The sequence below is a fragment of the Protopterus annectens genome, chromosome 9.part0 (genome assembly GCF_019279795.1).
Source record: "Protopterus annectens isolate FY-2018-M chromosome 9.part0, PAN1.0, whole genome shotgun sequence".
NCBI classification, from domain to species: Eukaryota; Metazoa; Chordata; order Ceratodontiformes; family Protopteridae; genus Protopterus; species Protopterus annectens.
The window spans coordinates 691,560,103-691,585,848 of record NC_056743.1 but is presented as its reverse complement, the minus strand read 5'-3'; the positions used below and the strand labels follow the sequence as shown (position 1 = coordinate 691,585,848).

Sequence of the window (25,746 nt, the reverse complement as noted above, 5' to 3'; positions counted from 1 at the left end):
CTGGTATACGGGGGGGGGGGGGGGATTGGTTAATAGAACTGAAATGGCAGAATATAAATGGATAAAGTACTTTAGGGCTGATGTACAACCTGGTTTGAATAACTTAAATAGTATAAAACCTGTACTAAAAACTAAACATTACTTTTTATAAGAAAATCTGTGTTATATTGTTCAGGCAGTGCATTATTATGACAAAATTAGATTAATAAATATCAGGTTATTTTAGTATTTGTGATCTGTTGCTTTATGGTGATTGTATTAAATTTTAATTGTTTAGTCATGTGATCTTCATTGTATCATGATAGGCTGGCTTTTTGTAGAAATTCAAAGCATGTAATTTTTGCTTATTATGCATTGAAAAAGAGTTATTTTTGCTGTTCATTTTGCTGCTTTTATCATTTCCCTGATATAAATTTTCAGGCATTGAGTTTCTTGTTTTATTTCACTCTCCAGTTATATTCCAGTAGGGTGTGCGACTATAAGTTAATATCTCCTAAGCATGAACATCCTTATATCAACCTCTCCATAACCTGTGTGAAATAAATGTTAAAAAAAAAGGTTTAAGCAAATAAATATCTACACACTGGCTTTCTGCAAGAGCTGCTTTTTGGCACAAACATACTAGTGACTACTTGTTCCCCACCACGTTGTATCTCTGCTTTTAAAACTTCAAGCAACAAAATTTCATTCAAGTGCTTGTCTTGGGATGCTGAGGTAAGATCATGGGCAAAATTTCCATAGCACACAGCAGCCGCAACTACAAATAGTTACTGACCAAGAAAGCTGAAAGTTTTCTTGCAGAAGACAAAAAATAAAGAAAAAAGAAAACCTTATTCCTTACAAAGGTGCTTCATTTCAACACTTGTCTTCAGTGCAGTATCAGCATTTATGTCTGAATGCCACTTTGACGCCCGTGCACTGGCACAGCAATCAAGGAGCCTCACTCCTCACCACTAACACCAGTGAGCAGCTTCCACATAGAGGAGGATAACAAATACACACACAGTAAAGTACAATTTCCCTTAAGAGCACACAGCGATCACAGTCAGTCTGGGGGTGAGTTCTCACTGTCTGTCCAGATCCCCAATAAGACTCCCCACTGGCACAGCTATAGGGTCCAGATGTCAGCCTAGTGGGCAACCTAAAACCTCCAGCACTCTCTCTGTCCAGCCAGTACTTTGTGTCCCTGCCCAAGTAGCTGACACACAGTTTGAGATACGAGTTATATACACCACACAGACACTCCTGGGGAAGGCTGGCACAGATTCTCCAGCTGTGCCCCCATTCTCTCCAGACTATACGGTAGTACCAGCTGAAACCACCCACTAATATCAGCTACTAATAAGGCCCTTATCAAAGAGTGCACATTTATTACTGTGCAATATTATTATCCCACTGGTAAGTGTGACCAACAGCAAGGCTTATTTGGGGTGGCTTGGACAGTATCACTATGTACATGCAATGTACTCTAGAGATGAACTTATCTCTACATAAAACAGCCACAGCTGAAAGGTTTAAAATATTTAATAATAAATAATAAGAGCACAAGACAATACTTCTTACTACACAGTGTTAGTCAAGAGTTCAGAGATCACAGATAAATACTTAAAATAAACTTACATATAGAACATAGGCAGAGTGCTTGTGATATTGGATATTCTCAAGACAAATGCAAAATGCTCTGAGCCTGTCTTTCCTTCAATTGATAACACAGTACCTCTGACTCATTTCAGATTACATCATTATTTTCTGTTTCCCGGGCTAACAGAAGCTCATAGTGCAACAGCCCTTTTGATCTTGCACCTGGCAGGAAACTACAACAATAAAATACATTATACATGCAAATTCTAGCAGTTAACTCTAGTCTCAAAACAAAAGCAAGCATTCCTTCATCCAGACATCTTGGCTTTGGGTTTTGTGATCAAACAATTATACAATGCTTTATTTATCAACTTTCCTACAGCAGAGTGCACTGTTGTTACATTTTTACAGTTGCACATTTAACACCATTTTCTTCCATTTAAGAGAACAAGCCTGTGGCTTATATTAATATTTACAAATGACAAAATTATCTACAAAATTCTATCTGGCTAGGCTGGCAGCCTTTACATTTCTTCACAGCTGGTGCAGCACTCTCCCAACATCAGCACATGCTGATTGTACCCCCTAACTCTTTGCACCCACGGAGGGTGTCCTGACTGGTACTGTGAAGGATTACATTGCATCTTGTAAAGAAGGACAAATGTAAATAAATAAGATCAAAAATACCAAATAGTGCTGAAGCATCTTTGTGTATTTTGAGATTTTTTTTGAGTTGAGTTGTGGATAGTGCCAGACTATTTGGTTTCTGCAAGAAAGCGTCCATCTTTCTTTGTCAGTGACTTTTTCTAGCTGTGGGCCCTGCGTGTTACTGGCATTTTACCCATGAGCTTACCACAGCATTTCACTTGTCTTGCTATCCTCTCTAAGTGAATTATTCTTTGTCTTTACTGACCTGGAATTCTTCTGTTTGGCAAGTTTTAAACTAAAATTATTAGTTTAAAAAAAAACATTTTGTTTGTAGGAATGTATGGATATCCAACATCTGTCTTCCCACCATCCCTCAGTGACTACTACTCAGTTACTTTCTTTATCACAAAGCAGTCCATAAAATTCTCTCCCTTGCTAAAGAGCTTCAGACCTCAGTCCAGTGATAGCAGTTCCCTGTTAAAATGCTACCTTTCCTCATGTTGATATTCTTCCATTCTTCCAGAAGATGACCAAAGTATTGCCACAAACCTTCAGTCTACAACTGTATTTCAACTATAAGACCAATTTTTCCTAGATATAAAAGGTTGTAAAAACACAACATTCCAATTGGATTACCTAAGAGCCCAAATTGCTTTTAAAACTGCTACAAATAGTATCCACTTTACCACATTTGTAAACTTAATCAAACAGTCCATCAGAAGACATAAATCTTCCTTACTCAAATCCAAACAAGTATATACCTTATACTGTCTTAAGCAATTCTGGAAAGATGTTAATGGAATTACTGGATGCAGAAGACCAGGAAGGCTTTATCCTTCTTACATTGTAGTAAATGTACGATTACTCTCAGCAACATCCTCCAGGATTTTAACAACATTCCCTTCCTGAATCTCCTCCCGCTCTTCTTGTGATCTCCCTTCTGTACTACCCTTTATCTCCCTTACTTCTACTTCAAACTCATAAAAGTTAAAAAAAAACTAGGCTTTGCTTAAGAGTATCAAAGCAGATTGCTCCCAACATCTGGCAGCATTCTCCTTTGGTTTCTATGCCATTGCAGAGAGCACCTATCCCTCCCTTTAACCCATCTTTAATATCAGTTTCATTTAACCATCATGCGTTCTGTCTGAAAGACAGCACTTATTAAACCTGTCCATAAACAAGCAAACCCTACTCACTTCTTCCACTTCCATCCCATCTCTGTCTTACAACTTTAGGAAAATCACAAAAATTGTCCATAGTCTGCTCACTCAATGCATCCTGCAATATCACCTCCTGTCCTACAAACAACATGGCTTCTGCACAGGCTGCAGTGCAGTGAGTGTTGTTTGGACACTCACTGACAACATCCAACAAAACACTGACAAAGATAACAAAACAGGTGCCCATTTTTTCATTTTATTAACACCTTTGATGTGACCGCCAACGTTTGCTTCATAAAATATGTTATAGAAATTGTCATTAGTAATGGTGCTTTCCCATGGTTAAATTGCTTCTTAGGTATTAGGCAACTAGCACTTTATAATCAAAATAGGTAAACCTCTCTCCAAGGAAACCCACCTTCTCAAAAGGGACCCCCAAGGCTCCATTATTCCCCCTTCTGTTCTCTATCTTCATTAACACATTGCCTTTCAACCTCCCACATAATTTTCATCTTCTTCTTCTTCTTCTATGTATAGATGACATGGTCATCTACAGCTCAAGCCCCTTCTACTGAATAATACAGTCTCAATTTTGTCTGTCCTTCTTCAACTTCAACTGGCTAATCCAACACAAACTAATTCTTAATCCCTCAAAAACAAATCAGTGTTTTTTGGTACTCCTCAGAGACGTTTCAACCACGAAGTCCATCTTGATGTTTGATGCAAACAACGTCACAATAGAAACCACAACCTCATTTAAGTACTTGGGCCTCTGGCTTGATCAGTATCTCAACTTTCAATTATTACTTAGAAAAAAAAAGTCTAAAATAAACTCTGCTCTTCTGGGCCAAAAAAAATCTCTACCTTTCTCTCATCCTCCACAAGCTCAAGCATTAGTAAAGGAGTCCTGCTCTCCCAACTTGAATATGATCTCCTTTTTGTTACTCACCGTCCAAATATAATACTGCAACACTCCAACCAGTTTCAAACTCACCTTCCAAATATAACACCACAACACTCTAAACAATTTCAAATTCATCAGCCACTTCATCACCAATTTCATCCACGAGAACATCACTGCCTCACTCTTAAAAAAATAAAATGGCTCCCTGTAAAACAAACAGCCAGTCTTTTACTTGGTTTTCAACTCTACACATTGCCACAGTTTAAACTTGTAGCTTCCCTTTCTGTCAGCCTCTATGAAAAAATATTCATATCCTCCCTTTAGTTTACCAGGAATGCTTTCTGCATACTTGACCTCTCCATCTGGTAGTTCCTTCCTTTTTCCATTCAAGACAACTCCAAACTCCTCAACTTTGGAAAGGACTTTATTGCCTACCCTTAGCAGGAGACCAATTGATCCTGCCCCCATAAAGGCCACATCATCTAATGCACCCTAAAACTCGCCTTCCTGCCATATAAGTTCATCAAGTTTCCTCTCTTCTTTCTGCATATGTCTACACAATGCTTCTGCATTGTTTATCTTATCCTGACTGTAAACATTCTTTATACAATTGTGGTACTTTCTGCTTTAATGTCATACTGTTGCCTTTTTGTTTTCAAACTAATTGTATTGTAAAATAATTTTTGTACTTCTTTTTTATATTGTCATTTTGATCTAACTGACCCTGTGTTCATTTGTGAATTCTCATTCACTTGAGCTGTGCCTACAGATGGTTACACCTGATCAGTGTACTACCCTGATAAACAAGTATAAATAAGTAAAATTACATACTAAGACAAGGTAGTGTGCGACAGTCCCAGGACATAGTGAAGATATTGTATGTCTCAGCTTTAATGGAAACAACTGGAGATCCTTTTAAGATGAGCTAGAAACTAGATGGAGACAGATATGTTTGAGCTGTCATGCTCAGCTTGGTAGCACTGCTTTGTAACACAGCAGCTCTTGTCAGGGAAAGCAGTTTATAAAAGTGATGAGCTGAGGATTGCTATAGCAGGCAAACAGAAAATGAAGATATACTTCAAATAGTGGCATTACTGACAGGCCTTTAATGGAGACATCAGAGGTGACTTCTAGGTAGGATGAGGGTGTCTTAAAATGCCAGTACTCCTTATGTGTCTACTTACATTGAAAAGAACTAACAAGTGATTTTAAGGGATGGTTCAAATGTTGCTCCATAGATTTCTAAGAGGTCATGTTTGACTGTCAGATGTTTTTGATATACTAGCTAATACTGGTGTGTGATGGGGAGTATATGTGAGGTGATTTTTATGTTGACTTCTTAAATGTGAGGAGGGTATCAGTGGAGATATATCTAATTCTAAATCAGTGGTATCTGTGGCTGCTATGTGCCTTCTTCTACAGGTGCTTGCCTAAATCAAAAGCAGCATTTTCTTGGGCTTTGAAAATTGTGTATACCCCAGAAACTAAACAGCCAATATAGACCAGGAACCCACAGTGTAACATAAAAGGTACTGACAGGTTAGTCGGGGAGCTGTATTACTGCAGTCATTTTTTTTCTTTTTTAACTAATAAAACAAATTATAACACAAGTTTACTATAAAAGAAAGTGGCAGTATCTGAAAACAACAGTCTGTAATGGGATAAACTTCTACTACCTGTATTTTTCACAGGAATGTGCACTTCTACTTTTATTTTCTGTCTTCATGTTGAGAAATGTCAAAATGTAACATATATGACATTTCAGAATGGAATCTTACATGTTTTCCTGTTTGTTGTCAGAACTGTTGGGCAATCTAAAATTTAGAAAAAGAGAATAGTTATGACAGATAGAAGGTAAGTGGCTTTTTCAGTCTCTGCTTACCTAGCTTATGTTGCTTAGAATTTCATTGTTTTGCCTTTGCTGCAGTTTTTACTTATTGGGTCTTCATTTTTGTGTGATATAAGAAATATTTTTTTCCAACAGTCCATAAATTTATGGTGCTACTAAACTTACGATTGTCAGTAGCATTTCCTACTGTTAGGACATCGAGACACTCAACTACATTTTGCCATTTTTTATTTATTATCTATTTATTGACATTTGTTAACCGGGTTGGTCCAGCTTGGTTTTTGGCCCATTTTCAGTGGAGACCCGAGGAGAAAAACTCCAATACAGACAGTATAAAGACACAAAATGGTAACCATTACATTAACATATGAACAATATATAAAATAAATTATTCATTTTTTTCCTGCATAAAATGTGTTTTTTGTGTCTAAAAGCTTTCTTTTTGTTTCTTAGTGGAGACATTCATTCCCTACTACACTGGGAAAGTCATTGACATCCTTGGCTCCAAGTTCAAGCAGGATGAATTTTTTGCTGCCATATTCTTCATGGCCTTGTATTCTATGGGCAGGTAAGTAAAGCCTTTTAGACAGTATTATTTGGAATTTGTTTGCCAACCTTAAGCAGGATCTGTTTTCAGCATGGTCTCTAGAAGAAAAGTGGTTAAACTACTGCTCTATGAAAGGTGATTCTCCAAGTCTCAACTCCCTGAGACTAGATTTCACAACAGTTGTGGCATTTCCAGGCATTGTCGCAAAATCGTGCAGGCACTTTGTACCATTTCCAGGTCTTTGCGCTCTTCCCCTTGTAATGTGACCGTGGAGATGATTGCATTTGTTGGATGGGGGGGTACAGGAGGGCTTGTCCCCCTGCAAAAAACAGTGAAAACTATTTTAGGGAAGTTATTTTCAGCAGTTTGTCTTTCAGGGAGTAAAGGCTTGAGGGATTTTCATTTGGCCACTCATAGTGGAACAAGAAAAGATTTGTGAAACAATTACAAACTTGAAGAACTATGTATGCAAACATAAAACATATTAAGTTTTACAGGCGAAGTGAGAAGAAAAACAATTTAGAATGAGGAGCTCCATTTACAAAGCTGTACATGTACGTATACCATTTAATGAACAAGTTTTATAAAAGAAGATGATTTACAAATGTTTCTTTTATAAGAACAGCAGCATTATTGTATATACTAGGCAAATAATCAACCACTAACAGGCATGTTCTATATGACAGATTTGTCCATGTGTACTTTTGAATAGGTTACATGAGTATTACTGACTTCAAGTATCAGTATGTGCCAAAGACAGACATATATTTTAAGGGGTCCACTTTATAATTTCAAAATACTGATCACAAAATCACGAAAACACAGAAGCATAAAATTCTAAATCCTGAAGCTCGGAGATGTTGAATTTCTCGCTTCTGGTGGTGTGGTGTGTGAATGGATGGGTGGAAGTTTAGGTAGGTATGCATGTGTATGTGTGTTGGTTAGGGGCTTTAGTGTGTGTCAGTGTGTGTTGTGACTGTGATGTGTGTTTGTGTGAAGGACTGTGAAATGTATGGGTGTGAGTTTCCTTTTTGTGTCTGTGCGATCTGGGAGTTAGTATATTTAAGTGGGGGGTGCAGTGGGGGGCTTGCCCCCATGCTTATCTGTAGTGTAGGTTTATCTGTTTGATTGTGGGGGGAAGTAGTGTGTATGTGTGTGCTGTATGTGTATTGTATGTTCGGGATTTTAAATTTTGCGGTTATGGGGTTTCGGGATTTAGTGTTTTCGGCTTTGTAAGTCCGGAATACTGAAATTCGGGATTTCAGTATTTTGGGATTACAAAGTGGATCCATTTTAAGCAAAAGTAGGTCTGTGAGACAAAGAATTGATATGATGGAATTTACAGTTTGTATCTATGATGTGAACAATAACATTATATGTGATGTTGATACAAGCTTGGTGCAATGCAGTATAGGGTAGAGGAATGGAACATTTCAGATAATGTAGTCAATAGCTTATTTGTGGCAGAAATTGTACGTGTTCATAGGTTCATAGGTAGGTACTAGGCTATCGGCCCTAGGGCCTATACAAGCCTAGCCATAAAGATTCCCTGGCTATTGCTTCCCACAAATATTTACTTTCCTGGAACCCTGTCTAGCAGGGCTACTGATGTGATCCCCGGGGTGAATTTCCTATCTCCCATCCACTCGTCAAGGTTCCTCTTGAAGAGAGCCATTGAGGCACTCTGCCTGATGTGTATGGGTAGCCTATTCCAGAGCATGGAGAGTCTCTGGGTCAGGAAGCTATCCCTCCAGCATGTTCATTTCATCGTGATGACAAGGTTAAGATCCCTGGAGTATGTGGCTCAGAGGGATTGGGATTTCTTTAAGTGTAGCATGTCCAACAACTCTGGGTTTAACATGGCCTTGTATGTTAGGCAGAGACCTCCTCTGAGTAGGCAATATGCGACAGAGTATAGCTGGGGTTTCTTTAGACGGTCAGCATAAGGCATCTGTTTTAGGGCCGTGATTCTTTTTGTGAGGTATTTCTGCAGCCTTTCTAGTTGTTGCAGATGTTTTGTGAGGTACTTACCAAACAGGGCATTGTATTCTATAATGGGTCTAATGAGGGATGAGTACAGAGGGACAATGACCTCTTTTTTTCTGGATGAAAAGCCCTTAGGGATGAGGTGTGCCACGTAGAAGGATTTTCTAACTGTTGTGGCTATGTGGTTATCAGAGGTGAGACCACTGTCAACCTGTGTTCCTAGGTCTGTTATCACACTTTCAGTGTTTAGTGTACTGTCACCTATGTCGTAGGTCACAGGTACGTGATTTTTCCCAAAGGGGACTACTATACATTTTTTGGCATTTAGCTTGAGCCCATGGCTCTGGCACCAGGCATTTGTTTCGGTAAGGCCCTTTTGTAGTATATTCACATCATTTTGGGATTCAGTAATGGCTCCCACCTTGCAGTCGTCTGTGAACTTTGTAAGCCAGAGTCCCTTAGTGTTGACCTGTACTTCAGAGAAGTAGATGCCAAACAGGAGTGGTCTCAGGACAGAACCCTGCGATTCATCACTTGCCACTTGTCTGGAACTGGATTTGGAGTCGGCTACTTTTACAGTGCGTGTTTTGCCAGTAAGCCAGTTTGCAACCCATCGAGTGATGTAGGGATTAATGCCCAGCTTAGTAAGTTTATCTATGATTCCAGAGTGGGTGATAGTGTCAAAGGCCTTGGCAAGGTCCAAGTAGGCTGTGTGAACCATCTTACCGTCGTCCACAGCTCTGCAGACTGATTCAAAGAAGTCGATCAGGTTCAGAAGGCAAGATCGGCCCTTCACGAACCCCAAACTGGGTGTGGTCCAGTGTTTGAAGGTTGCCAATGTCTTTGTTTATAAGTTCCATGATAATACGTTCCATGGCCTTGCAGATCAGGCTCGTTAGACTGATGGGACAGTAGTTCCCAGGATCCAAAGTGGACCCCCCTTGTGGAGTGGGATGATGGTAGCTGTGCGCCACTCTGTGGGCACGAAGCCTGAGGTGAGGCTATGATTAAACACGACATATAGGTGAGGTGCCAGTTCATTTTGTAGTTCATGCAGTACACAGCCTGGGATGTCGTTTGGTCGCATGGATGCTGTATTCTTGGCTTTGGAGAGTACAGTTTTTGCCTGAATGGCTGTGATTACTGGAATTTGGCATTCTTTCTGTATTGGGATTGGCCCTTTAGGGGGTGAGAGGGGGTGAAGTTGGCACTGAATCTATCTGCCAGGATATGGGCAATATCCTTGGGATCAGTATATATAGTGCCATTCTGCTGTAGCTCAGAGCAGATCTGAGTATTGCCATTTAAAGTCTTGACATTGTTATAGAATGCTTTGTGGCTGTCTTTGGAATCTTTGTCAATTTTGTTTTCATAACTAGCTTTGGAAGGTTTTATGAGGGATCTCAGCTTTCTACTGAGGCTGGTGAGGGCAACAGTTTCTTCCTTCTGTAGTACAGCTTGTTTATGGCAGGGGACCACCAGATTGGCTTCCTTTTTTTTGCGGACAGCATCTTAGTTCTATTTGGGATGGCTCGGTCCATGCACGAGTGAATGTGCTCGTACAGCACCTTAGTGTAGGATTCAGCAGTTGAACTTCCAGTTCCCATCTGCATGGGTGTGATGAAGTTTGTTACTTCTGACTTGAGAAGCATTGAAGTTGGCTTTGGAGAAGTTTTTTTACGGAGGTTTCCTTAAAGGGGGGTGGGGGTGGGGGTGGGATGTGGATGTTAAGGGTGATTAGCTTATGGTCTGATCTGACCGAGGGGGTGACCACTGGTGTGGAGCATCGATCTCCCATGTTGGTAATGACCAGGTCTAGAATATTGGTACCCCTGGTGAGACTTATTTTGGAAGGTAGCTACCAGTTTTGTAGTCTGAGGTAACCAAGATTCCAAATGACTGATAGCTGATTGAAGGAGATAAGGTAAAGTGGGAGTGCAGCTATGTTATTTAAGTAATACCATTGCAATACTAAATTAAATTGTCTGGCAGCATGGAAGACTAATGTTTTGATTTATTAATGAGCTGCTTCCTGGGTGCAGGGTACAGGGTTTGATTCCTGCCACTTTCTTTTGCCTACGTATGACTCTGAGCAAGTCACTTAACCAGACAGTGTTCATAAGTTGTCACTGAAAAGGGACAGTGGTATCCAGTGTGTTACTCAATCAGTGAAGAGGTAAAATAAAAATTACCAGTAACTACAGAAGTAGTAGAACAGTGCCTTTCTGAAGAGGAGTTTTACAGTGCATTATCAGAATGTGAGAGGGAGATAGTTGCATTTTTTGGATAGTACTTTTAAAAAGACACGGTCTCCATTAGATTATTTGCAAACAAGTCCAGGGAGACAGAATTTAAATTAAGCCATTAAATTATTTGCTCGATATAAAATTCAAAGTTTTGGATGTTTTTTTATGAAAGTAAAAGTTTTGACATGCACATCAAATTTTTCAACTTCATCAATAATTATGCCAAATAAGCTTGTTAAGCAGATCTCCTTTAGTAGAATCTTATCCCAAAACACTATTTGAAATGTTACATTGTTCTTGGAAATTTTTTTTTTTTAATTAAGCACCATTCTTTTAAAGTTAGTTGTGTTGAGGAGAAGGCCTGAATTATCCAGACATTTTTGAATTTGACTAAATATGCCATGAACGTTAGTAGTGACTTTAGCTATGTGTAGATTAGAACAAAACAATTGCTGCATTACCTGAACATATTGTATGAGTTTACTCTGTTGGAGAAAGCAGACATGTTTATAAATATGGTAGCGAGAAAGGAACTGAGGACAGATCCTTGCTGAATTCAGGTTGCTATTAACAGTGGAGATGGTGTTTACTTGTTTCAGTGGACACGCTGGGACCTTTCTTTTAGACAACTGGTGTACAAAAGTATTTATAGCCTGTACAGATGCCAATGGTTAATAAGGCAACAAAGAAGAATAGTGTGATTTACACTATCAAAATCTTTGGAAAAAATCAAGAAATAAAGCCCCAATTTATTTGTGTTGATTTTTTCGTAGTGTATTACTTTCTTTAGTCAGTTTCTTCCTTTTGCTGTATGGCATGATCAGTGTGGATGCCATGTTTATTTATTGTTTGTTTATTTGACATTTGTTGACCGGGTTAGTCCGACTAGGTAAAACCCTTTTTCAGTGGAGGCCCAGGGAGAAAAGTTCCACAATTAGTATTTTTATTTTTATTTTTTTATTTATTTAACATTTGTTAACTGGGAAAGTCCGACTTGGAACAAAGCCAATTTTCAGCGGAGGCCTGGGGAGAAAGGCTCCACAGGCTAGTACACAAGTTCAGTCATATAACTCCACAATTAGTAGAAGCAAATAGTGTACAAGTTCAATCATATAACTAGTATAACAAACAAAGTGTACACACGAATAGTATAAACAGATCCTACATGGAAACATTTGTGCATCAGAACTTATTTACAGGTGTAAACCTCAGCAATTTGAGTGGCATAATAGCAGACGCAAGAGTCTGGCAGTAGAGACAAAGCCAGGCTGTAGTCATTTGTACATCTGAAGTTATGAACAGGCATACACCAGTACACTTTGGATGATACTTCAGCAGATATATGAGCCGTTGTAAAGAGAGTTCAAAATAAGAGGAGAGTTCACACAATGTTAGGAAAGGAGGAATGTGTGACTGGGTGAGTAGAGAACAGGGAGTAGAAGATGCAGTTATGGTGAGTCTAGTAGGAGTAGGGGTGGAATTCAGGGCAATACATGGACATGAGAGAGAGAGAGATGAGGAGGACAGAAGACAGGAAGGAAATAAGGGAGTTAGGGGCCTGTTAGTGTGGGTGGGTACAGTGACAGAACCAAATATTCAAAAGGAAATTTTTGAGAGCATTCTTAAAACTCTGAGGGTGAGTAATGTTTCTGATGTGTAGTGGAAGTTTATTCCAGGCTTGGGCAGGCAAGTAGCTATACAGGCTTTGCCCAGTTTTGCTTTTAGGTTTGTAAATTGAGAGGAGGTTTTGTTCAAAACTACGGAGAGATCTGACTGGGGTATAGTAGGTGAAAAGAGAGGCTAAAGGAGGGCTGGTACAGAATGGAATGTATGATCAGAAGCTGAGAGAGGAGAAGTTGTTGGGGGAATTCTAGCCTGTTTAGGCTTTTGAGAGCAAGGCAGTGGTGGGATTGGTAGGTTTGACCTGCAGTGAGTCTAGCAATTTTGTTGTAAGGAGATTCTAGTTTAGACAGGAGAGAGGATTGTAGATTTGTGAGTATTTGAGACCCATAGAAGAGGTTTGGAAATAGGTAAGCATGGGATAGAGAGATTTTGGAAGTAATAGGTTCATAGGTTGGTACTAGGCTATCGGCCCTAGGGCCTATACAAGCCTAGCCGTAACAATTCCCTGGATATTTCTTCCCACAGTATTTACTTCCCTGGACCCCTGTCTTGCAGGGTGACTGACGTGATCCCTGGGGTGAATTTCCTATCTCCCATCCAATCGTCAAGGTTTCTTTTGAAGAGGGCCAAGGAGGCGCTCTGCTTGACATGTATGGGCAATCTATTCCAGAGTCTGGGGAGTCGCTGGGTCAGGAACCTATCCCTCCAGCATATTTTTTTTGTTCATTGTGATGACAAGATTTAGATCCCTGGAGCGTGTGGCTCTGAGGGATTGGGATTTCTTTAAGTGGAGCATGTCCAACAGCTCAGGGTTTGACATGGCCTTGTATGTTAAGCAGAGATTGCCTTTGACTAAACGATATGCCACAGAGTATAGCTGGAGTTTTTTTAGATGGTCAGCATAGGGCATCTGCTTTAGACCTGTGATTCTTTTAGTGAGGTATTTCTGCGGCCTTTCCAGCTGTTGCAGATGTCTTGTGAGGTACATACCAAATGGGGCATTGTACTCTATAATGGGTCTAATGACAGATGAGTACAGTGGGACAATGACCTCCTTTTTTCTGTATGAAAAGCCCTTAGTGATGAGGTGTGCCACATAGAAGGATTTCCTGACTGTTGTGGCGATGTGGTTTTCGAAGGTGAGATCACTGTCCACCTCCCTCCCTAAGTCTCTCATCACACTTTCGGTGTTTAGTGTACTGCCACCTATGTGGTAATTCATGGGTACATGTTTTTTCCCAAAGGGGATAACTGTACATTTCTTGGCATTAAGCTTGAGCCCATGGCTCTGGCACCAAGCATCTGTTTCTGTAAGGCCCTTTTGTAAAATATCCACATCATTTGGGGATTCAATAATGACTCCCAGTTTGCAGTCCCTTAATGTTGGCCTATACTTCAGAGAAGTAGATGCCAAACAAGAACGGTCCCAGGACTGAACCCTGAGGTACTCCACTTGTCACTTGTCTGGAGCTGGATTTGAAGTCGGCTACTTTTACAGTCTGGGTTGTGTCAGTAAGCCAGTTGGCAACCCATCAAGTGATGTACGGATTTATGCCCAGCTTAGTAAGTTTATCTATGATTCCAGAGTGGGGGATGGCATCGAAGGCCTTGGCGAGGTCCAGATAGGCTGTGTGGACTGCCTTACCCTTGTCCACAGCTCTGGAGACTGATTCGAAGAAGTCAGTCGAGTTTAGGAGACAAGATTGGCCCTTCACAACCCCAAACTGGGAGGGGTCCAGTGTTTGAAGGTTGCCAATGTCTTTGTTTATAAATTCCATGATAATGCGTTCCATGCTGTTGCAGATCAGGCTCGTCAGACTGATGGGACGGTAGTTCCCAGGATCCAAGGTGGACCCCCCTTGTGGAGTGGGATAACTGTAGCTGTGTGCCACTCAGTGGGCATGAAACTTGAGGTGAGGCTATGATTAAACATGACACATAGGTAAGGTGCCAGTTAATTTTGTAGTTCATGTAATACACAGCCCGGGATGTCATCTGGTCCCATGGATGTTGTATTCTTAGCTTTGGAGAGTGCGGTTTCTACCTGTGTGGCCGTAATTACTGGAATTTGGCAATCTTTTGGTATTGAGATGGGCCCTTTGGGGGGGGGTAAAGTTGGCACTAAATAGATCTGCCAGAATATTGGCAATATCCTTGGGATCAGTATATTTAATGCCATTCTGTTGTAGCTCAGAGCATATCTGAGCATTGCCATTTAGATTCTTGACATAACTATAGAATGCCTTGTGGTTGTCTTTGGAATCTTTGGCAATTTTATTTTCGTAACTAGCTTTGGAGGATTTTATGAAGGATCTCAGCTTCTTACTGAGGCTGGTAAGGGAGTTTTTGCATCCTGGGATTTTCCTCTTTTCTGCAACGGTTTCTTTCTTCTGTTGTATAGTTTTTTTATGGCAGGGGACCACCAGATTTACTTCCTTTTTTTGGAGGAGAGTGGCTTGGTTCTATTTGGGATGGCACGATTCATGCACGACTGAATGTGCTCGTACAGTGCCTTAGTGTAGGATTCAGCAGTCGAACCTTCAGCTCCTGTCTGCATGGGTGTAGTGAAGTTTGTCACTTCTGACTTGAGTAGCATAAAGTTGGCTTTGGAGAAGTTTTTTACGGAGGTTTCCTTACTGGGGGGTGGGGTTGGGGTGGGATGTGGATGTCAAGGGTGATTTGCTTATGGTCAGACCTGACCAATGAGGGGGTGACCACTGGTGTGGAGCATCTAGCTTCCATGGTGGTAATGACTAGGTCTAGGATATTGGAGCCCCTGGTGGGACAATGGATTAGTTCCATTAGATCCAGGGAATTGGAATTTATGAATTCCAAGAACCGTTGGGAAAAGGTGTTGGTACCCGAGTAGTTTTCCCAGTCAATGGCAGGATAGTTGAAATCACCCAGTGTTAGGGTGTTTGGTTATATCGTAATATTTTCCAGTATGTTTAGAAAGGTATAGTGAGAATCTTGGGGCATGGTGGGGAATCTGTAGCAAGCTACAATTTGGATTGCAGTCTTACCTAGTGTTAGTTGCACCTGGAGAATTTCAGATACATTGTTTTGGGCAACTAGCTTGGAGGTGTGAATATCCTTGGTGAATATGGACACTCCTCCACCTTTAGTGTTTCGGTCTTGGTTTTGTGGCCGAAAAGTGTGGTAAGAGTTGTAGCCTGGTATTGCAGGGCTGCTCTCTGGAGCCTTGAACCAGGTCTCAGTTACTGCACAGATATCGATGTTCTCCATTTTTAGGAGTGCCTCGAGAGAGTGCATTTTGAGGTTTAGACTTGTAGCATTGAGTAGCATTACCTTCAGAATTTGCATGCTCGTACCTGTTGCGGTGGTGGTTTTGTCCTTTGAACCTTGCCTAAAAAAGGCACTATAGGGGTGGCAAGAGCTTTAGCCAGTAACCTGAATCCCAGGGGTGAGTGACAGGTGCAGGCCATCTCTGGCAAAGCATCGTGGCTTGTCGATCATGTCGTCCCAGGCAGACAAATACTGGATCCCCTTTGAATGACACCAGAAGCTTAGCCAGTTGTTGAAGTCAGTCATTTTGTCCTTATACTGTGGTATCATTCTGGGCGAAGGCAGGATGCTACTCAGGGCTAGGGTCATACCTACCTGGGCCACATGATCCAAGAGCTCTTCCATGTCTCTTTTCATGTAGTCCAGGGAGGGGGTTCCTATCAGCATTTCGAATGTTGAAAACGGCAAATTTATTTTAATCGAACTGAAATGTTCGAAATCTCAGAAGTGCGAACTGACGGAACATCAATTTTTTTCCCAGGGAAAGAAATCGGTGGGCCATCATCGGAGTTTGCTGTTTCCTTCACTGTGGTGCAGTCTTGGAGTTGGCATATTTAAGTAGGGGGGTGTGGGGGGCACAGCCCCTATTTAGTGTGGGGCTAAGCCCCACTTCTGTCAGTGTTTAAAGTATTGAAAAACATTTTTTTTTTGCACGGAACACCGATTTCTTTCCCCATCAGTTTGCTCTTTTGAGATTTTGAACATTTCAGTTTGATTAAATTTCATTCGGCATTTTCAGCATTCGATATGCTGATATAGACCCCAGGGAGGTACGTCTCAAGTCATTCACTCCAACATGGACAATGACGGAGTCGTATTTGTACTTGTTGTGGAGTGACTTGAGTGATTACATTATGTGGCGGATCCTGGCACCCGACAGGCAGCTGACTGTAATTTTCTCCTTGTTCAACCTGGTTAGTGGGACATCAGTGTGCCTGACTATAGAGTCACCTATGACTAAAGTGTTGGGTACGTTGTCTTTCCTTAGGGGCTGTTGTTGGGTGGCACACTGGTGTTGTGAGTTGTGTGTCACTTTGGTTGTGACTGGTGTTTGTTTGTGTTTCAGCTTCGGAGGTCTTTGTTGCTTGGGCAGGTTAATGTTAAGGGCCTCCACATATGTGGGTTTAGTGTTGCTGTGTGTGTGTGTTGATGGTGTGGGTTTTGAAGGGCTATGTGTTGCTTGAGGTGTAGTACAGGTGTTAACCTTCCCCTCTTGACTGTCTAGCACAATCTTGGCTGGAGAGAGCTTTGCTTTCAGTTTGGCTATGTAAATGCATCTCTCGCAGGTTGCAGTGTTGGGTGGTAGGAAGAGAAGGTTGTCTGTGTACATGAGGCAGTTACTGCATTGCCCCAGTATGCCCAGATTCACCAGGTGGACAGGAGAACTCACCAGAAGCTGACCCTTGGACATGCTTTGTGCCTATGATTAATTTCTCCTTATTAACAAGGAGAGTTGAGTACTTGTATCAGTTTAAGACTTCCTAGTGCTGTCCAGCAGGTTCTAGGGCAAGTGCTAGTCATAGAGGTTCAGATTTTAGTGCTACTACTGAGAAACCAGCTAGTTCTAAGGGAAAATTAGAAGAGCAAACTTTCTGGCACCTAGAATACTTAAACCGTAGCCCCACGGTGCTGTACAATGTCACGTGCGTTTTCAAGCCAGAAAGTTGAAAGGGATAGAAATCAGCCCAAAATGGCTAAAATTACAATTTCAGAGCTGGAAACCACTCTTCTAGTGTTAGACAGGCAGTACAATGCTCACCACTCCCACTGGTAAGCAGTAGGACTTCCCTCTATCATAGCAAGGTCTGGATAGCTCTGAACACAGAAAATAAAGTCCTGAAACCAGCAAAGCCTGGGATCTGGACTATACTAGCTAGGAAAGGCGGGAAATGAGCAAACAAGATAGTATATTTTTTTTGGTTAAAACAGGCTAAACAATGCAATAATACACTAAGTAAACACAGAAAAGGCTAACGCACTTGAGTGTGTAGCCCTAAACAGTAAATACAATTAAAACTCTACAAAATTAGCAATTTAAAACTTTTTAAGTGAAGCAAGGCAAGTGCACAACTGAAAAACGATTTAAGAGACAGTAATACAGTAGAATAAGTAGCTAGCCTACATATACAGAAAAGTCTATATATGCAGAAAAGCAGCTAAAACACTCTAAAACCATTTGGATGCAGTGCAACCTAGAGCACTTGTGTTGTAGCAATATTAAGGCAAATATACTTTGACTAAATGCACTAAAATATACTCTATATTTCCAAAATGTTTGAGAAGCACAGTCAGAACACAAGGATATTCAGGCAATTTTCTTTTTTCTTAAGAAAGGGAGAAAGGAGGAACTGAAAGAAACTACGTGGGCTGGCCTTCTCAGATGTTCTCTCTCTATTAGGTAGAATGAGCTAATGACACTAGACTGGGAGGACTGTCCAAGATCAAATTTAGAGTAGGGTCAGGCAACTGCAAGGCCAGCACAAATACAATCAGGAATATGAACAATATTACAGCTACGACCTAAACTATTTTAGGCAGAAAACACTACAGAAATGTTTATCACAAGTGAGCCAATAGCTATGAGATACAGTACAAGTATGCAGTATACAATAAAATTGCTATAAATATCTAGAATAAACAATAACTACTACAAATAAGCAAAAAACAGGCTACTTATTGCTATATATCACAGATCAGCTGCTTCTCCTCAGATAGCTCTATGTGTAATGGCTGAAACACTCAAGTTAACTTCTTAACAGAAAGTTGAAACCTGAAACAACTTAAAAAAAAGCTCAAAAGAACCATTGAGGTGCCTTCTCCAAGCCGTAGCCCTGGCAACCCAACTAGACATTGACCATAAACACTAAACTCTCACTGAAGTGGGGGATGGTCTTTGCTAAGTAAAATGGCCTGGACAATGAGCTCAGAAAACAGCCTCTAACAAACAGCTAGGCCCACAACACAATCAGGAATATGGAGAATATTACAGCTACTACCTAAAATGTTTTAGGCAGAACACACTGCAGAAATGTTTATCACAAACACAATCAGGAATATGGACAATATTACAGCTACGACCTAAACTGTTTTAGGCAGAACACACTGCAGAAATGTTTATCACAAACACAATCAGGAATATGGACAATATTACAGCTATGACCTAAACTATTTTAGGCAGAAAACACTACAGAAATGTTTATCACAAGTGAGGCAACAAGTATGCAGTATACAATAAAATTGTTATAAATATCTAGAATAAGCAATAACTACTACAAATAAGTAAAAAAAAAAACAGGCTACTTATTGCTATATATCACAGATCAGCTGCTCCTCCTCAGATAGCTCTGTGTGTAATGGTGAGAATTTTTTTATTATAATACAGAAGTCCAAGTTTTTGGTGAGTTTTTTTATGTTATAGGTGATATGAAGGTCAAATTTGAGTTGGTTGTCTATGATGACCCGTAGAAGCTTGAAATAGATGTATTGTTGAGCGAAGAGACAGAGAAGGAAGATTTGAGATGGTTCATGGTTTTGGGGGTGAAAAGTAGGAGCTTGGTTTCCTTGGGGTTAAGAATCAGCTGATTCTGGGTGAGCCAGTTTTCGATTGATAGAATTTTTGCGTGAGGGTATTAAGGTCAGAGAGGGAGTCAGCTATGGTAATGACAGTAGAATCATCGGCGTATTGTACAAGAGATGACTGAGGACAGGAGGTATACAACTGATTGGTAAAAACATTGAACAGAAGAGGGTCAAGGATAGACCCTTAGGGTACTCCCATTGTGATAGGTAAGGCAGATGATGTAATGAGCCATCTAACAGCCTGTTGTCGATATGAGAGGTAACTAGAAAACCAGAAGATGGTTGATGGGGACAGATTAAGTTCACAGAGTTTGGATAAAAGGAGAAGGTGGGACACGGTATTGAAGACTTTAGAAAGGTTGAGGTATAAGGTGGAAATGAGTTTAGTATTGTCCCGAGCTAGGGACACAGTGTTAATGAAAGAAATGAGAGCGGTGGAGGTGCTGTGTTTTGGACGAAAGCCATGTTGTGTGGGGGTGACTACGTTTTCTTGTAGGAGGTGATGTAGGATTTGCTTATGGGCACATTTCTCTAAGATTTTGGAGAGAGGTTAAAGAATAGCAACAGTTCTAAAGTTTGCAAACTCAGAAGAGTTTCCAACCTTGTGAATAGGAATGGTGTCAATTTTTTTCCTGATTGTGGGGACTTTAGCTTCTGTGAGAGAACGGTTAATGAGAATAGAAATGGGAAGTGCTAGTTCATTTGCAGCCTTACGGAGAAAGAGTGGAGGGAGATTGTCCATGGAGGGGAAGCAAGGATTTGATGTAGTTGGTAGATACAATTTTCACTGAGAAGGCAGGAGAGGGGTTAGGGGAATTTGGTGGGCCTGGGATGGTGGTGACATTTTTGGTAGAATATGACTGAGGAGATAGTTTACTGATGGTTTCAATGAAGTAGGAATTGAAATGATTTGCAGTTTCTTGAGGGGTGTTGTTAGGACTAGCATTAGGGGATGTGGGGTTACCTAGGTGCAGAATCTGGTTGATGGAGTTCCAAAATTTCTTAGGGTTTGACGAGAGAGAGGGTGGGGGATTGTTGTAGAAGTTTTTCTTGTCATTAGTGATATGTTTCTTTGTTAGGTTGCTGAGTTCTTTGTAGTGTTGGAGGTGAGTGGGGAGTTTAGTTTTGGACCAGATTTTCCAAGCTTTATCTATTCTGAGCATTAGGATTTCAACATAGCATTATGTTGAAAATAATTTGTAGGTGTATAAATGTTGCATTTTTTCCAAGGTTTTTAGCAGAAGTGGTAATAGTGTTGTCCAGTAAAAGTTATTGGAAATACATGAACATTTTCCATTAAGGTATAGTTTTTCTAAATACAATGATGTACAAGGATGGTATAAGGAAATAGTATAATGTCTGCATCATGTTTCCAATATTTTGAGGGCACATCATTTATGCTAAGTGACAGAGGTTTAATTTTTTTGAAGAATGTCCATACCAAGCTGGCGGGTTCTGATTTGAAATGGAGAAGTGAGGAGATACTAGTATCAGGTAACAGGCTCTCCTGCTGTTCACCTTCTAATAGAAGAGGTAACGTTATTGAAATGACAGAACAGATCGGTGACATCAGGGGAAGCACTTTGGATCTGGGTTTTGTTGGTTCTGCCTTCTTTAACTGCTTTGTATGGTGTTGATATATTATTTATTGTCCTAAAAACAATGTTGTTTTCTTTTTGTTTAACATAGGTTTTACACTATGATGAAATTCTTTAAAACTAACAAGGTTCTGATCTGATCTGCCTTGAAATTTTGCTCCCAGAGATTTTTCTTGCTGGGTTGTTAGATTCTTACTACTCACTGTAACAGTAACTTGGATTTGGCACTTCTGTGCCTGAGACAGGATATAGTGTTGAAATCCGCTTACTAACTATTATAGCACTGAGACAAGACTGAAGGAAAATAGCTGTTTCCAGGTAATCTTTTGAAGTAAAGATGTGAAAGTAAAGATATTGAACAGATCTGTGTTCCTGAAGATGGTGCAGTATTACTTTCTGTGGACTTTGAGCACTATTCATTGGACAAAGATGGGAAGAACATTACTGAAAGTGTTAACCATGACTCCTTAAGACCTCATACATATGAATCTATTTGGAAAGGAAAAATTGGATCACTGGAGGCATAACGTGGCGTCAAGAGTTTTATGGTACTGTGCTTCGGCCTGTGCTAGTGCCTTGTTCTCCAGTTTCCAGTTAAGATGTTTGCTGTGCATTTTCTGCATGCCTTCCTTTCCTCCTGCATCTCAAAGACATGTTAAGATGAACTGGCAAATGTCAGACTTGCCCCTTAGTGTTAGTGTCTGCGTGTGTGTGTGTGTGTGTGTGTTGAACAGACTGGAATCCTGTATCATACCTCTCAATCGTTTTGCTCAAGAAATCTGGCAAAACCAAAAATAATGGGTGGGACAAAGGCCTAAAAAAAGAGATACAATTTAAATATTATTCTTATAAACTTAGAAAGTTGTTAAGAGTATAATGTTTGTCTTCCCATGCATTTTCTGAAGAATACTGTCTGAAAATCAAACATCTGTCCGTATTTAGTGAATTCAGTTCTGACTGATTTGCCAGGAAACATAGTTTCTTTGAGGAAAAGACCAAAAATATGAGGCAAAAATCTGGGCATTCTGCAAAAAATCTGGACAGTTGAGAGGTATTCGTTAAAGATACTTTCCTACCTTATGCCTTTTGCTAGCCACGATAGGCTTTGGCTCCCTGAGACCCAGAATGGAATAAAGTATTGAAAATAAACTAATAGATGAAGAAGTCATCATAGTCAATAGAGTAAGATGGAATTCAAGAAGTTGAACTTGGAATTACTGGACAGAGATGGCAGAGTCAACAACAGAATTTCTTATCAGACTTTAAAAAGTACTTTTTTGGAGATGTACTGGTTCCCTGGAGCAATCTGCTTGGGAGAGTGAAGAAATATAAATCAGTAGAAGAATTCAATGTACAGTGGGCTACATAATCCTGCAAACTAGTAATTCTTTGTTCTTTATCCAACAACTTCAGTGTTTGCTTGTGCATTCATACACCTGGGATGAGTGGGCTCCCCATATCCATACATGTGGTGCAAATAAACATTACAGATAACTTGGTTTAATGAATTGTAAAGTTATTGTCCACAAATAGCACTGTTATACAAAAAGTGTCACTGTTTTCTGTAGAGCAAGAACTAATTAGATCTAAAAATCACTATAATATGCTACACTCTTTAGCAAGGGAAGGGTATTCCTTGTTTATTTTTGATAATTTCTGACTAGCTTATGTTAGGAAAGATTTCTTTTCATGTTTCATCTGCACTAATACTGCTTTATCTTACATAAATATCCCTTTTGGTCAGTCATGAAGTGAGATAGTGCAGCATAAATGAACACTGAGTGATACTTTTTTTTCTTCATTTATACTACTGTTAAACACATTACAGTATCAGTCTGATGTAGATTAAGGAGAATGAACTTCTAATGTACTTAATGCATACGGAATTGGCTGTGATTTTTTTTTCTAAATATTTTTTCAGTAAATGTTTTGTGTGTCATTGACCATTCATCAACAGTAACTCAGTCAGGCTGCTTGCCCTGCACTGTGTCTGAATTCCCAGCCTGTTAGAAGGAGTAAGAATTAATCCTGGCTTCCACTAATCAGATTCAGTACACATACATAAAAGCAATACAGCAGTGGTAGTTTGTTCTGATTAAAGTACAGACTTTTAACTTCCTGTATAAAAGCATCTGTGCTGATGTTATATGAAGTCGTAAATTCCTTTGTGATTTCATTACAAGAATATGTGGGAAGTGAAATTTGGATCTAGCAGTCTGTCTGACAGTGAAGACAGGGGGATCTAAGAGCTGATTGTGCAGATTGCTATTTATTCATGTGTCACCTTATCACTACAGCAGATCTCAGCCTTGAGACCATGTTCCCAAATGAGGCTGCCTATCTATTTCTCTAGCCTCATAATTTTTTGGAAAATCTCTGTAACAAAATTAAAATAAGATAAAATGGTTTATTAAATTCAGCACACTGACAGAAGAGCACAGCAAATGGCAAGGTAATAGATGTTTTGTGTGTGCAGCATTTCTTCCCAGGCCTCCGCTGAAGTTAGGCTCTGTCCTAATCAGGCTTTCCTGGTCAACAAATGTAAAATAAAATAAATAAATAAAATAAATCTGCTAGGTGTACTGGTGTACCCATGCCCGGTCGGTTTTGGTATGCAATCCAATTGCAATCTGAATGCTATAAGTGTTGGTGTTGGCAAACTAAAAAGGGGGTTCTGGATTTGTGAATGGTTGTGAGGTGTGATGCAGGAGTGATGGATGTTAGAATAATTAGAGAAGCTGTTCCTAGCCATTAAAAGTGTGTGAGTTAATATCTTAATGGGATTTAATGGCTGTCTAGTTTTACATTACATTTTGGCATGTTCATTGACATTCACCCCAATCTTGTCTTAGCTCTGTCTCAGCTGGACTTCGGGGTGGGCTGTTTATGTTTACGTTGTTCAGACTGACTCAACGAATTCGAAACCTCCTTTTTGGTTCTCTTGTGAAGCAAGACATTGGATTTTTTGATTTTACCAGAACAGGTAGGACTGAAATGTTTTATATTTTGCTGTTGCTTTTAATATTATAATGTATAGCCATTATAATACTGTTTTAGTTTATATGGTGCTTAGTAGTCCTTCATTCTAAAACTGATTACTGCCACAGTGTGGTGCAAGAATAAATCATAAATGTTACTGAGAACTGAAGCCAGATTTAAAGCACCACTGAAATTCCATAAGGGTTTATCTGTAGTTTTCTTGGTTACTCTGCACCCACTGATGCCAAAATCCAACTGTGATTGATTAATGAATGGTGATGTTCCAGCAACAGGAGGATGGCCATTAAGGATGTTAATGTACCTACTAGTTATAGAAAGCTCTATACTGAATGCCAGAACAGTTACCAGAGTTAGTGGGTTGGTAGTTATTGTAAACCAGATTTTTGCAGTGTGACAGTACAAAAGAAATGCATCCATTAGCAGTATTTCATAGTTTCCCCACTGTTAACTGCTGTATCACAAATTATCTCTTCATACATTGCATCATGCCTGTCCTACATTGAATAAAACCATACATGTATGGAACCTTCTTAATCTCTGCTATGGCCTTCATGTAACACATACCACTATCCAGACAATATATACAGCTTTAGCTGGTTTCACTACATTTCCAGTACACATTAATCATATATGCATTTTCCTTGTTTCACCATTATAACAGTACTACAAGGGAAATTGCAATGAAGGCATATTTTATGGGGTTTTTTTTCAGTCCATTAGCATCAAAATGTACACACTTGTCTTTTGAAATATGTTGACAGTTTCCATGCCAAAAAACAGGATGACCAACATTACAGTGCTGCTTACATATATTACTGCTTACGTATATTATTCTCTGCACTTAATCACCCTTTTACTGGACTGGCCATAAATCTGTCACAAGTATCAGTAACAGACTATAAAATGTAAGCAGTAAATGTAGTAACTGGAGTAGCAGGTCCCTAGCTATGAGCCTAATGTGTGGAAAAATAACATTTCAAGCATGACAGAAACAACATATAGTATCATATCCCAGTCCACAGTGACAAGATTTCTTTATTTTACCAACTCCAGCAATTGGTAGCACACAGAGATGATTAGTGCAGTAAATTTCACTACGTAAACCTAATGAATATGCTAAGTATTACCAGTTTACCTCACTACAGATACTAGATATGGTCCATTTAAGGCTACATGGTAACTTTTTGAACAGCTTTTCTTTTAATGTTATTCACATTAAAGCATTTAAATTGCTTAACAGATTTTTCTGACTATAACATCATCTCACTTCATCCAAATCTCATTAGTGCACCAGGGCTAGCTGCATATTACAAAAAGGAGAGGACATACATTATAAAGGTGTTTGGAGAAAGGGACCCTGAAATGTGAAGGCTAGAATTCAGCAACCATCTATACTTTGTAGTGAGTGCCTATTCTAATTCTCATAGTTTAGTCTTAAAACGCTCGGCAGACTATCATTTTTTTACTCTGGTCATCCTGTGATCATCAACACCCCCCCATCTGCTCTGTTCACCATATTGTTGTGTATGAGTATAGATGGTTGTTGAATTCTAGCCTTCACATTTCAGGCTCCATCCCTCCAAACAACTTTATGAAGTCTGTCATCTCCATTAGTCCTAGTGCACTGGTTTATGGGGTGGGAGGTTGGCATAATGGTTAAGATGTTTACCTTACAGACACAAGGTGCAGGGTTTGATTCTTACATGTGGTAATTGACTA

At 39.8% G+C, this 25,746-nt stretch overlaps 1 protein-coding gene across 1 annotated transcript in view; it reads left to right on the top strand.

Moving 5' to 3' along the window:
- LOC122811455 (antigen peptide transporter 2-like) overlaps positions 1 to 25,746 on the top strand; it is a 320,151-nt gene that overhangs the window by 127,667 nt on the left and 166,738 nt on the right. Inside the window, exons 3-4 of the mRNA XM_044083306.1 lie at positions 6,596 to 6,710; positions 23,880 to 24,010. Of these exons, the coding sequence (XP_043939241.1) occupies positions 6,596 to 6,710; positions 23,880 to 24,010 (246 nt within the window). The remainder of the gene's footprint in view (positions 1 to 6,595; positions 6,711 to 23,879; positions 24,011 to 25,746) is intronic.